This window comes from Oncorhynchus masou, chromosome 32 (genome assembly GCF_036934945.1).
Source record: "Oncorhynchus masou masou isolate Uvic2021 chromosome 32, UVic_Omas_1.1, whole genome shotgun sequence".
Taxonomy (NCBI): Eukaryota; Metazoa; Chordata; class Actinopteri; order Salmoniformes; family Salmonidae; genus Oncorhynchus; species Oncorhynchus masou.
In genome coordinates this window covers 60730204-60742820 of record NC_088243.1, presented here as the reverse complement: position 1 = coordinate 60742820, position 12617 = coordinate 60730204, and the positions used below count along the sequence as shown (strand labels likewise).

Here is a 12617-nt window from a genome sequence, read left to right as displayed (position 1 = left end):
ACTCCAAACTCCACTATGGCCAAGGCCAAAGAGCTGTCAAAGGACACCAGAAACAAAATTGTAGACCTGCACCAGGCTGGGAAGACTGAATCTGCAATAGGTAAGCAGCTTGGTTTGAAGAAATCAACTGTGGGAGCAATTATTAGGAAATGGAATTATTAGGAAATACAAGACCACTGATAATCTCGCTCGAACTGGGGCTCCCCGCAAGATCTCACCCCATGGGATCAAAATGATCACAAGAACAGTGAGCAAAAATCCCAGAACCACACGGGGGACCTAGTGAATGACCTGCAGAGAGCTGGGACCAAAGTAACAAAGCCTACCATCAGTAACACACTACGCCGCCAGGGACTCGAATCCTGCAGTGCCAGACGTGTCCCCCTGCTTAAGCCAGTACATGTCCAGGCCCGTCGGAAGTTTGCTAGAGAGAATTTGGATGATCCAGAAGAAGATTGGGAGAATGTCATATGGTCAGATGAAACCAAAATAGAACTTTTTGGTAAAAACTCGTCGTGTTTGGAGGACAAAGAATGCTGAGTTGCATCCAAAGAACACCATACCTACTGTGAAGCATGGGGGTAGAAACATCATGCTTTGGGGCTGTTTTTCTGCAAAGGGACCAGGACGACTGATCCGTGTAAAGGAAAGAATGAATGCCCTTCCATCAGCAAGGGCATTGAATATGAAACGTGGCTGGGTCTTTCAGCATGACACTGATCCCAAACACACCGCCCGGGCAACGAAGGAGGTGCTTCGTAAGAAGCATTTCAAGGTCCTGGAGTGACCTAGCCAGTCTCCAGATCTCAACCCCATAGAAAATCTTTGGAGGGAGTTGAAAGTCCATGTTGCCCAGCAACAGCCCCAAAACATCACTGCTCTAGAGGAGATCTGCATGGAGGACCTTGTGAAGACTTACAGAAAACGTTTGACCTCTGTCGTTGCCAACAAAGGGTATATAACAAAGAAATGAGAAACTTTTGTTATTGACCAAATACTTATTTTCCACCATAATTTGCCAATTAATTAATTAAAAATCCTACAATGTGATTTTCTGGAGAGAAAAAAATTCTAATTTTGTCTGTCATAGTTGAAGTGTACCTATGATGAAAATTACAGGCCTCATCTTTTTAAGTGGGAGAACTTGCACAATTGGGGGCTGACTAAATACTTTTTTGCCCCACTGTATATCTATATGTGTGTGTACAAAACATTAGGAACACCTTCCTAATATTGAGTTGCACCCCCTTTTGCCCTCAAAACAGCCTCAATTCATCGGGGCATGGACTCTGCAAGGTGTCAAAAGCGTTCCAACGGGATGCTGGCCCGTGTTGACTCCAATGCTTCCCACAGTTGTATCAAATTGGCTGGCTATCCTTTGGGTGGTGGACAATTCTTGATACACACGGGAAACTGTTGAGCGTGAAAAACCCAGCAGCATTGCAGTTCTTGACACAAACCAGTGCGCCTTGCACATACTACCAAACCCTGTTCAAAGGTACTTAAATCTTTTGTCTTGCCCATTCACCCTCTAATGGGCACACATACACAATCCATGTCTAAATTGTCTCAATGCTTAAAAATCATTATTTAGCCTGTCTCCCCTTTATCTACACTGATTGAAGTGGATTCAACAAGTCACATCAGTAAGGGATCATAGCTTTCACCTGGTCAGTGTATGTCATGGAAATAGCAGGTGTTCTTAGTTTTGTACACTGTTCACAGGGATATATGTCACTGGGGCGGCAGGGTTGCCTAGTGGTTAGAGCATTGGACTAGTAACCAAAAGGTTGCAAGTTCAAATCCCTGAGCTGACAAGGTACAAAATCTGTCGTTCTGCCCCTGAACAGGCAGTTAACCCACTGTTCCTAGGCCGTCATTGAAAATAAGAATTTGTTCTTAACTGACTTGCCTAGTAAAATAAAGGTAAAATTAAAAACTGTATGAAACTGGGCACTTTGAGAGGAACTTGAGACCATCACAGCCCTCCAACCAGCACCACAGGGACTGGAGAAAGACCCCCACAGTAATCGGGTTTGTGTGGTACCTTTCCCTCTCCAAGTCTCCCCAGGTCAATGTTGCCATTGGTGTCAGGCCGAGGTTGTGTCTTCGGCTTCCTTCCCCCGTAAGGAAACCGACCAAATATAAGTTAGTGCACTTCATAAAATATACAACTTCATGTTTATTACAGACACACAGGGGCAGTGGACAACACAGAGCTGGATAATAAAGAAAACATTTAGTTGCATCGGAGGCTGACCATAGGTAAGTGTGTGTGTGTGTGTGTGTGGTAATGACCCCTTAGCTGGTTAGTCCTTAAGTCTGCTGCCCTTGAGCATGACTCTGGACACAATGGTGAGTCAGAATAGGATGAGTGTGAGGGAATGGGTGGACAGGAAGTTACATGGGGCTTCTAACCCTGATCTCACCTGATCCCTTCCAATCCCATCAGGCCATACTGTGAGAGGACCTAATACTGGGATATAACAGGTGACGGAGCCCAGCAGGTAAATTAATACCAAATAGCACAGTGTGCAGTGATCCAAGTCCTTAGCATTTCTCCTCCATCTGCAATGATGGGTATACGACTGCACAGAATGTCTGCACCAATTGGCTCATTCATCCCCCCTCCTCTCCCTGTAACTATTCCCCAGGTCGTTGCTGTAAATTAGAATATTTTCTCAGTCAATTTATCTGGTAAAATAAAAAATGATCCTCGTAAATAGGCACTTTGACAGTAAATGTGATGACTGGATGGGTTACTACCAATATTGTTTGCATTACCATACCATTCATGTGTCAAGTAGTTTCAGATGTTCTTGAGGCCAGGATAGGACATGTACAGTGCATTCGGAAAGTATTCACACCACTTGACTTTTTCCACATTTTGTTACGTTACAACCTTATTCTAAAATGTATTAAATTGTTTATTTTTTTCTCTTCAATCTACACACAATAAACCATAATGACAAAGTGAAAAGAGGTTTTTAGACATTTTGGAAAATAAAATGTGAAATATCACATTTACTTAAGCATTCAGACCCTTTACCTAGTACTTTGTTGAAGTACCTTTGGCAGTGATGACAGCCTAGTCTTCTTGGGTGTGATGCTACAAGCTTGGCACAACTATATTTGGTGAGTTTCTCCCATTCTTCTTTGCAGATCCTTTCAAGCTCTGTCAAGTTGGACGGTGAGCGTCCAAGCTATTTTCAGGTCTCTCCAGCGATGTTCAAGTCCGGGCTCTGGCTGGGCCACTCAAGGACATTGAGACTTGTCCCGAAGCGACTCCTACGTTGTCTTTGCTGTGTGCTCAGGGTTGTTGTCCTGTTGGAAGGTGAACCTTCGACCCAGTCTGAGGTCCTGAGTGCTCTGAATCAGGTTTTCATCAAGGATCTCTCTCTACTTTGCTCTGTTCATCTTTCCTTCAATCCTGACTTGTCTCCTAGTCCCTGCTGCTGAAAAACATCCATACAGCATGATGCTGCCAAGCTTCACTGTAGGGATGGTGCCAGGTTTTCTCCAGATGTGATGCTTGGCATTCAGGCCAAAGCGTTCAATCTTGGTTCCATCAGACCAGAGAATCTCATTGTCAGAGTACTTTAGTTGCCTTTTGACAAACTCCAAGGGGGCTGTCATGTGCCTTTTACTGAGGAGGGGCTTTCGTCTGGCCACTCTACCATAAAGGCCTGATTGGTGGAGTGCTGCAGAGATGGTTGTCCTTCTAGAAGTTTCTCCCATCTCCACAGAGGAACTCTGGAGCTCTGTCAGACTGACCATCAGATTCCAGGTCACCTCCCTGAGAAAGGCCCTTCTCCCACGATTGCTCAGTTTGGCCAGGCTGCCAACTCTGGGAAGAATCTTGGTGGTTCCAAACGTCTTCCATTAAAGAATGATGGTGGCCACTGTTTTATTGGAGACCTTCAATGCTGCAGATATTTTTGGTAACCTTACCTAGATCTGTGCCTCGACACAATCCTGTCTCAGAGCTCTACGGACAATTCCTTCGACCACATGGCTTGATTTGGAAATAATAGTGAAGACATCAAAACTATGAAATAACACATATGAAATCAAGTAGTAACAAAAAAGTGTTAAACAAATCAAAACATTTTATATGTGACATTCTTCAAAGTAGCCACCCTTTGCCTTGATGACAGCTTTGCACACTCTTGGCATTCTCTCAACCAGCATGCATCACCTAGAATGCTTTTACAACAGTCTTGAAGGAGTTCCTACATATGCTGAGCACTTGTTGGCTGCTTTTCATTCACTCTGAGGTCCAACTCATCCCAAACCATCTCAATTTGGTTGAGGTCAGGTCATCTAATGCAGCACTCCATCACTCTCCTTCTTGGTCAAATAGCCCTTACACAGCCTGGAGGTGTGTTGGGTTATTGTCCTGTTGAAAAACAAATGATAGTCCCACTAAGGGCAAAGCAGATGGGATGGTGTATCGCTGCAGAATGCTGTGGTAGCCATGCAGGTTAAGTGTGCATTGAATTCTAAATAAATCACTGACAGTGTCACCAGCAAAGCATCCCCACACCCCCTTCATGCTTCACGGTGGGAACCACACATGTGGAGATCATCTGTTCACCTACTCTGTCTCAGAAAGACACGACGGTTGGAACCAAAAATCTCATTTGGACTCATCAGACCTAAGTACAGATTTCTACCAGTCTAATGTCCATTGCTTGTGTTTCTTGGCCCAAGCAAGTCTCTCCTTCTTATTGGTGTCCTTTAGTGGTTTCTTTGCAGCAATTCAACCGCGAAGGCCTGATTCACGCAGTCTCCTCTAAACAGTTCATGTTGAGATGTGTCTGTTACTTGAACTCTGGGCTGCAATCTGAGGTGCGGTTAACTCCAATGAACTTATTTCCTACAGCAGAGGTAACTCTGGGTCTTCCTTTCCAGTGGTGGTCCTCATGAGAGCCAGCTTCATCATAGTCCTTGATGATTTTCGGGACTGCAAACATTTTCCAGATTGTCTGACCTACATGTCTTAAAGTAATGATGGACTGTCATTTCTCTGTTTATTTGAGCTGTTCCATAATATGGACTTGTTCTTTTACCAAATAGGGATATCTTATCAGTATAAATTTTTTTGGTAAACATTTCTAAAAACCTGTTTTTGCTTATGGGGCATTGCGTGTAGATTGACAAATGTTTTCTTTGATTTTAGAATAAGGATGTAATAACATGTGGGAAAAGGGAAGGCATCTGAATAGTTTAAGTGCACTGTATATAGAATACAAGGCCATTGACAGGTAAAAGTATCCAGCTGAGTTTGAAGACCAATACAAACATCAGCTGTGGGTTGCCATTCTACAGTGGTGTAAAGTAAAAATAATTGAAAGTACTACTTACGTAGTTTTTTTGGGTATCTGTACTTTACTTTTTATTTTTGGCAACTTTTACTTCACTACATTCCTAAAGAAAATGTACTTTTTACTCCATACATTTTCCATGACAACCGAAAGTTACATCTTGAATGCTTAGCAAGACAGTCAAATTGAAGCACTTATCAAAACAGGTGGTCATCCCTACTGACTCTGGCCTGGTGGACTCACTAAACATAAATGCATCTTTTGTAAATGTCTTAGCGCTGGAGTGTGCCCCTGGCTATCCATACACTTTAAAAACAAAACAAATGGTGCTGTCTGCTTTGCTTAATAAGGAATTTTAAATGAGCAATTGTAATTACTTTTGATACATAAAACCAAATAATTTTAGACAAGTAATATTTTACTGGCTGACTTTCACTTGAGTAACTTTCTATTGAAAAGGTATTTATACTTTTACTCAAGTATGGCAATTGGGTACTTTTTCCACAACTGACCACAGAACACCAGCTATCATTTTTACTTGGTGAAACATCACCATTCATTCACACCCAGGTGATCTACCACACACGGTTTGGTTTGCCTAGTCCTTTATGTTTTTCAACTCCATCTGATAGAGATTCAGTGCCAACAAGTATTGACCAAGACAAGATGTTTCAATTCATGTTTTTTTATAATACATACTTCAGTAAAATCTACATCAATACACTTTGAGAGTACATGAAAATAGCATATGCTTCAAAATGTGGGAATATACCATCTGGATCTGTCTTTTCTTAACACAAACATCCTTTCGCTCCCTTTTCTGAACAGTAAAAAATATATATAATAACACAAAAAAAACATTGAGTGTGGAAGGACAGTGCTGTGGAGGACTAGACTACTTTCCATAGCCAGATGATGGGAACCAACCAGTCAGAGGAAAACCCAAAGATTTCAACTACGAGACAAAATAACTACACTTGCATTGAACTTAGAATACATCGTACGTAACCTGCTGAAGAGTATCAAAAAGTTTACACAAATCTTTCAGGCTTCCTTTATATTATGTTTTTGATTAAAAGAAGCATGTTCAATGTACAATCTAAGGCTTGCCCATCGTTTGAGATCCAAAGAGCTTCTAAAGCATGTACACTCCCCTACATATTTATCTGGACAGTGAAGCTAAAACTTTTAATTTGGCTCTATACTCCAGCATTTAAAATTTGAGATTAAATGTTTCATATGAGGGGACCGTTCAGAATGTCACCTGTTTTGAGGGTATTTTCCTACATCTGTTTTACCGTTAAATGAAAACAGTCCATTTGAAGGTATCATAAGTATTTAATATACACAAGTTTAGTATTTGGTTACATATTCCTGGCATGCAGTGACGACATCAACTTGTGACTCTACAAACTTGTTGGATGCATTTGCAGTTTGTTTTGGCTGTGTTTCAGATTATTTACCATTTCTGTTTGGCACAACAATGTGTCATTCTGGAGTCACAAAAAAAATACAAATTGAATATGTTTCTGAACACTTCTACATTAAATGTGGATGCTACCATAATTACTGATAATCTTGAATGAACTGTGAATAATGATAAGTTAGAGGCACAAAGATCAGACCCCCAAGAAAGGCTAACATCTCACCATCACTTTTTGGGGGGTATGATATTTATGCCTCTAACTCACACTCTCTCACTTATTCACGATTATCCGTTATCTTGGTAGCATCCAGATTAAGGTATGTGTTCAGAAACATTCTGTAATATTTAAATTAAAAATGACAACACATTATTTACTATTAATGTCTATTGGACATAACATTCTGAAACACAGCCAAAGCAAAGTGCAAATGCAGAATCACAAGCTTGACGTCACTGCGTGCTAGGAATATGGGACCAAATACTAAACTTTTGACTACTTTAATACACACACTACTGAATTTGACCAAATATGTATAACACCTTCAAGTTGGGGGACTAGATACATAAAGTGATTATTTCAAAACGGTGAAAAAGATATGCATGAAAATACCCTCAAATAATAAAGGTGACATTCTGTACGGTCACTGTCCGTCCAAATCAATACGTAGGAGAGTGTAGCTATGTATTATGTATACAAAGTCCCTTTATCCTCATCTCTTTTCCTGGTTTTCTGATGTGGAGGGAGGGATGGCACTGCAGCTCCAGTTTGAAGACTAGCTCCCTGGTAACTAGGAGCTCCATAGCTGAGGTTCAGAGCTCTCCTCCTCTGTATGGTCCTACAGCTCCACTGCCCAGTGATTGGAGGATGGGAAGGGAAGACTCCACTTCAAAACACAGGGTCAATATGGAGTCAGTAGCTGTCAGGCCCCTTGGCCTCGAGTTCAAGATTCGGGGTCCACTGGGTTCTGTGCCGACTCCGAGTCAGAGGGGTCTCCCAGGCTAGACCTGGGGAGCTCCGTGCTCACTGAAGGGGTGGACTCTGGAAGGGCTGTGTGGGGTGAGATGGCTTCTTTTTCAGGGTGTGTAGAAGGGGTAGGTACAGGGATTGTGACGGTGGTGGAGGGAGGGAGCTGTGGTTTACCTACAGGGGAGGCGGCAGGTGGCTGCTGGGTCACAGTCACAGGCTTTGCCAGTATGAGTGGAGGGGCTGGTTTAGCCTGCACCAGCTGGGTGACTGGTTTAGCCTGCACCAGCTGGGTGACTGGTTTAGCCTGCACCAGCTGGGTGACTGGTTTAGCCTGCACCAGCTGGGTGACTGGTTTAGCCTGCACCAGCTGGGTGACTGGTTTAGCCTGTATGAGCTGAGCTAGCTGGCCTGAGAGCTGGGCTGAAAGGTTGCCCTGCGTTAGCTGTGCTAGCTGGGCCGCCGGGATGGTGATGATGGTGATCTTCTCTCCGCTCTTGGCCCCGGCGGGCATCATGGCGGGCAGGGTCTGGATCACCAGCTTGGGCCCGCCAGCGTGGGCGTTGCCCAGGGTGATGGGAGCCTGGGTGGTGAAGACGGTGGAGGAGTTGAGGGTCATCTGACCCAGTGTCGTCGTCATGACCATGGGCATGGCCAAACGCATGGTCCTGTACATAAGACAGAAACAAAGATGTAACTTCCTCACAGTGCATTTGGATGAAAATGGACACGGACAGAATCACACATGCAAGTTCTCTCTTATGGCTACTGCCTCTAACACAAATAAATACCACAGATTTTCTCTTGGGGGGAAAAATTGCTACAAAAATGTATTCATTATTTCATGCCTTCTCCAATCATGCCTCTCACCTGTTGCCGGACGAGGTGGGTATGACAGTCACGTAGCTCTGCTGTGTCTGGGTGGAGGTGGCAGGGTCAATAATCAGTGTCTGGTGGTGCTCAGAGGGTTCCCCCTCCTCTCCCTCCTCCTCCCTGTCATCGTCGATCACCCTGATGTTCTTGGGCATGTCTTTAAACTGGTAGGCTAGCCTCTGGCCTGCCACCTTGGCTAGGATCCCCCTCTGGTAGTAATACCTGGACAGGAACAACCGTACACTCAGTTTACCCAACCGAAGTGGCATACCGTTGCATGCATTTTAAAAGGGGAACTTAAGGGTTAAATGCATGCATTTTAAACAGACAAATCAAAAATTGCATTACTCATTCCTTAGCATAAAAATAGTAAAGATGTTGGGTCAACAGTAAGCCTTACACACTAACTATAGTGAGGAATTGGCTAGCCAATATAGTAGAATGGTATCCCATAGTTACCTGAGTGCCCTGCCCATGGTTTCATAGTTCATGTCAGGTTTGTTCTTGTGTTTGCCCCACAGCTTGGACACGGCCTTGGAGTCGACCAGCTTGAAGATGCCCTTGTCACGCTGCATCCACTTGATGTACCTGGGACAGGTGTTCTTATCCTGGAGGAGATCCAACAGGAACTCCCATAGGTAGGTGGTGCTCCCTGGAGGACGGAGGGAGAGAGAAGACCAACGTCATTCATACAGAGGATGGCTCACACACCGGCTATCTACTGAAGGGATATGGCCCCATCTTGAGTTGCTCTACGTAGAGAAGAATCCCTTCATGGGCTTGACAAACCCTAGCCCTCGCTGTGTGTGTGGTACCTTTTCCCTCTCTGGGTCTCTGCCTGATCCCCAGGTCAATGTTGCCGTTGGTGTCAGGCTGAGGCTGTTGCGTCTTCGGTTTCCGTCCCCCTGCAAGGAAACCAGCCAAACATAACTTTGTACATTTTATATAATATACAACTTAACATTTAAATACTGGGTTGCACACAGTGACCAACACAGAGACAGATGGCAAGAACGCATGTGGTTGTGTTTGAGGCAGACCTTTCTTCTTCTTGGCAGACGGAGGCTCATAGTCGGGGGGTATAGGGAAGCTGTCCTCTTCTATGGGCTCACACTCTGTAGACACCTCCACCACCGTCTCCATCATCACGTCCTCCACTGAGACACAGACAATAGTTCATCATTACAGCCACAGAGCAGTGTGAAGATTCAACTCAGACTGCCAAATGGTAACTTTGTGGTAGAACGAACGTTGACACATTTTACCATCATATTTTTCAGCCCGACATCATGGCCCGCCACACACTTATAATGCCTGGCCCCCGGCAAGGCCAATGGAGGAGGGGTTGAGTTGTTACCTGTGTTGTTGCGGTCTCCATGGAAACTGCTGGGGGAGTCCATGTGAAGAAGGGCCTCGGCCGCCTCGAAGGTCTTATCAAAGCACACCATGCCCCCGTGTGACGACACCTCTACTACAACAACACAGGAGACGGGGACGGTAGGTTAAAGGAGTGGCGAAAATACATTTAATTTCAATGTAATGTTCATTCAATTACTTTGTTTCAATGAGTATTCAACCGTATCTTCCTATGCCTGGGGCCCTACAGCAGTAGATACCACAGCCGTTCACCCTTGGAAGCAGTTAGCTGGGCAAGATGGATGTTTCCGTTCATTAAATAATGAGAGGTTAGGCTAAGTGAACCTGTACTTTTGGGACACTGATAGTAAACCGTGTAGCGTTGGAGAGAAGGAGTGACGTAGCCTGTACCAGCTATCACCCTAAGTCTTCTATTTCGCCACTCTTTATCTCACTCATTCACAACCCTCCCGCATCCGGTAGTGCATAGTAACTACTGCCTACAGAAGATATATCTTGAGGATGGTCATTGGTCAACATCCTAAAAAGCTGTCCCCTCCCTCAAACCTTATGACTTCTGTCACTCTTCCAGTGGGCTCAGTTCATACACCACTAGATGTCCTTCTTGAGATGGTCCTAGAAGAAAATAATACTTGTGATATATTGGAAAGTCTAAAAGCCAATTTATGCTTGTTCGGGCAATGCGATCCAGAGGCTCTGTACGTGGTGTGTGACACAATTGAGGAGCTTCCGGAGGCCAACTCGAGCACCGCATCGCTGTGCACCTCCCAAATTTTGTAACAATGCAGAGGGCTCCGTATAGCTCCGCATGGACATGATTGGTTTGACGATAGGTGAGTGCGGGAGGGCCAGTACAGGGCTAGAGCCTTTTACACCCACACTCCTCTAAAGCAATCACTCAATCAAAAAAACCACTATCCAAACCCTCTAACAGCAACAAAAAAATATTGCTGTCCAGTCCTGCACCACCCTCCCTCTCACCTGTCTCCACTACCTCGGTGACCACCTCCTGCTCGTCTCCCACGTCCTGCATCAGATAGGTCCCGTCATCGTAGACCAACACCTGGGCAGCGTAGCACTGCTCCAACTGGGCACTGGGCACCTCTTCCACCACCACAGCAGGATACTCCTCCCCATCCTCCCCTATTACAGTCTCCACTATCTCCTGCACCACCTCCCCCTCCTCACCGAGGTTCTCCTGACTCTGGAGAATGAACAGATACATTGAAGGAAGCGCAAGTTGAAACATACATCATGTGTTGTGTGTATTTGAACATTTGTTGAATCATTTATAATGTTGAGATAACAGAGATGCCAATATCACGAGAAAAACATGTTATTCATTGGTTCACTTCACAATATTATTCATGGCAATAAGATATTTATATCAGCCCTGACCCAGCTTTAAGCTTGGAATGGGATTGTGTGTGGCACTGGTATTGCAATTAAAACACCCTTTAAATGTTGCATAGGGAAGGTTAGGACCGGTTGTCTCTTACCTGCTCAGTCTCTTCCATGACAGTGACGTACTCCACCATATTCCCTCCACCGTCTGCCACCACAACAGAGGTCATCACTCATTCCTATGGAAATAAAACAGGGAATCAGAGCCAGCCTCTTCCCCAACCACAGTCCATCACACAGACTATGAACAGTTCTGTATTGGGCCCTGATTTCTGAAGTATGCACTAGCGTACTCATCACAGCTAACGGAGAAACGAAACTAGCTAGCTTACACTGCAACAGTAACAAGAACAAAAACGTCAATTTGACAAACAAATTGACCATGTTCAGCAATAGGGCTGAGGAAACTCTACACTCTGTAGAACGCGATAGTTGCTTTTTGCGCATCACGTTCACAAGCACTTCACGTTCACAAGCGTGACCCCAATGTTTACATCATTTGTGCAGTATCTATGTTGTAGCTTCATTAGCCAGCTAACTAGTAACGTTAGCGAACTATAGATTCTACATTGTAGCTTTAATGTACATTGAGTGGCAGATAGATGTGTTCCAAGTTGTGTTATCAGAGAGATAACACGTTAAGTTAACTTGCCGAACTAACTACTACACAGGAAATGCGTAATAATATTTTAGTTCGTTTGTTAGCGGCTAACATAGCTCGCTTGTTAGCTACATAGTCAGCAGCGCCAACTAGCTACAGTTGGCTGTCATATGGCCATCCTTGCCCGTTGAACTCCACAGATCCAATCATGTTATTAAGTAAAATTTGGCAAAATAACGTTCCTTACCTCTTATATTGCTTGTCCTGCAGTCGATAACTTCAAGATAGGTCTAGCTCTGTAAGCTAGCTGGCTAGCCAAATTGACCAGGCCGACGTCGACGCGCTCCTTAATTTGAATACTCTCAAGTGTTTGCAAGCTTGCTATAGCAAGCACAATATTTCAGCCAAATAGCTTGCTATGTGCTCTTATGTTGATTTTCACCGACAAAACAATACTGACATTCCGTATATTGCATTTGTTTTAAGTTAGTCCTATTTAACAGGATGTTTCGATCTCACTACTTTCCTGCGCGCCGTCTCTTTGCTGGGGGAAGTCGGGCCAACCTTCTGTAGCCCGCTAGCGATGACACATTGGCCGCGATGACGTGAGAGCATCGCGCTACTGTCCCCTGGCAGTGGACCCAT

The 12617-nt window shown here is 44.3% G+C and overlaps 1 protein-coding gene across 2 annotated transcripts; it reads right to left on the bottom strand.

The window, feature by feature from the left end:
- Positions 1–6113: 6113 nt before the first annotated feature.
- Positions 6114–12549, bottom strand: LOC135526385 (ETS-related transcription factor Elf-2-like). Of its 2 annotated transcripts, none has more exons than XM_064954722.1 (9): positions 12220–12549; positions 11467–11550; positions 10949–11171; positions 9948–10061; positions 9631–9747; positions 9406–9495; positions 9050–9242; positions 8588–8812; positions 6114–8385 (listed from the first exon to the last, which is right to left on the bottom strand). In XM_064954722.1, exons 2-9 carry the CDS (start codon positions 11539–11541, stop codon positions 7695–7697), a joined length of 1728 nt encoding a protein of 575 aa, XP_064810794.1. In that variant the 5' UTR covers positions 11542–11550; positions 12220–12549; the 3' UTR covers positions 6114–7694. The 2 variants fall into 2 exon arrangements, with proteins under 2 accessions (XP_064810794.1, XP_064810795.1); XM_064954723.1 differs by having other exon boundaries at positions 9948–10058.
- Positions 12550–12617: the final 68 nt, after the last annotated feature.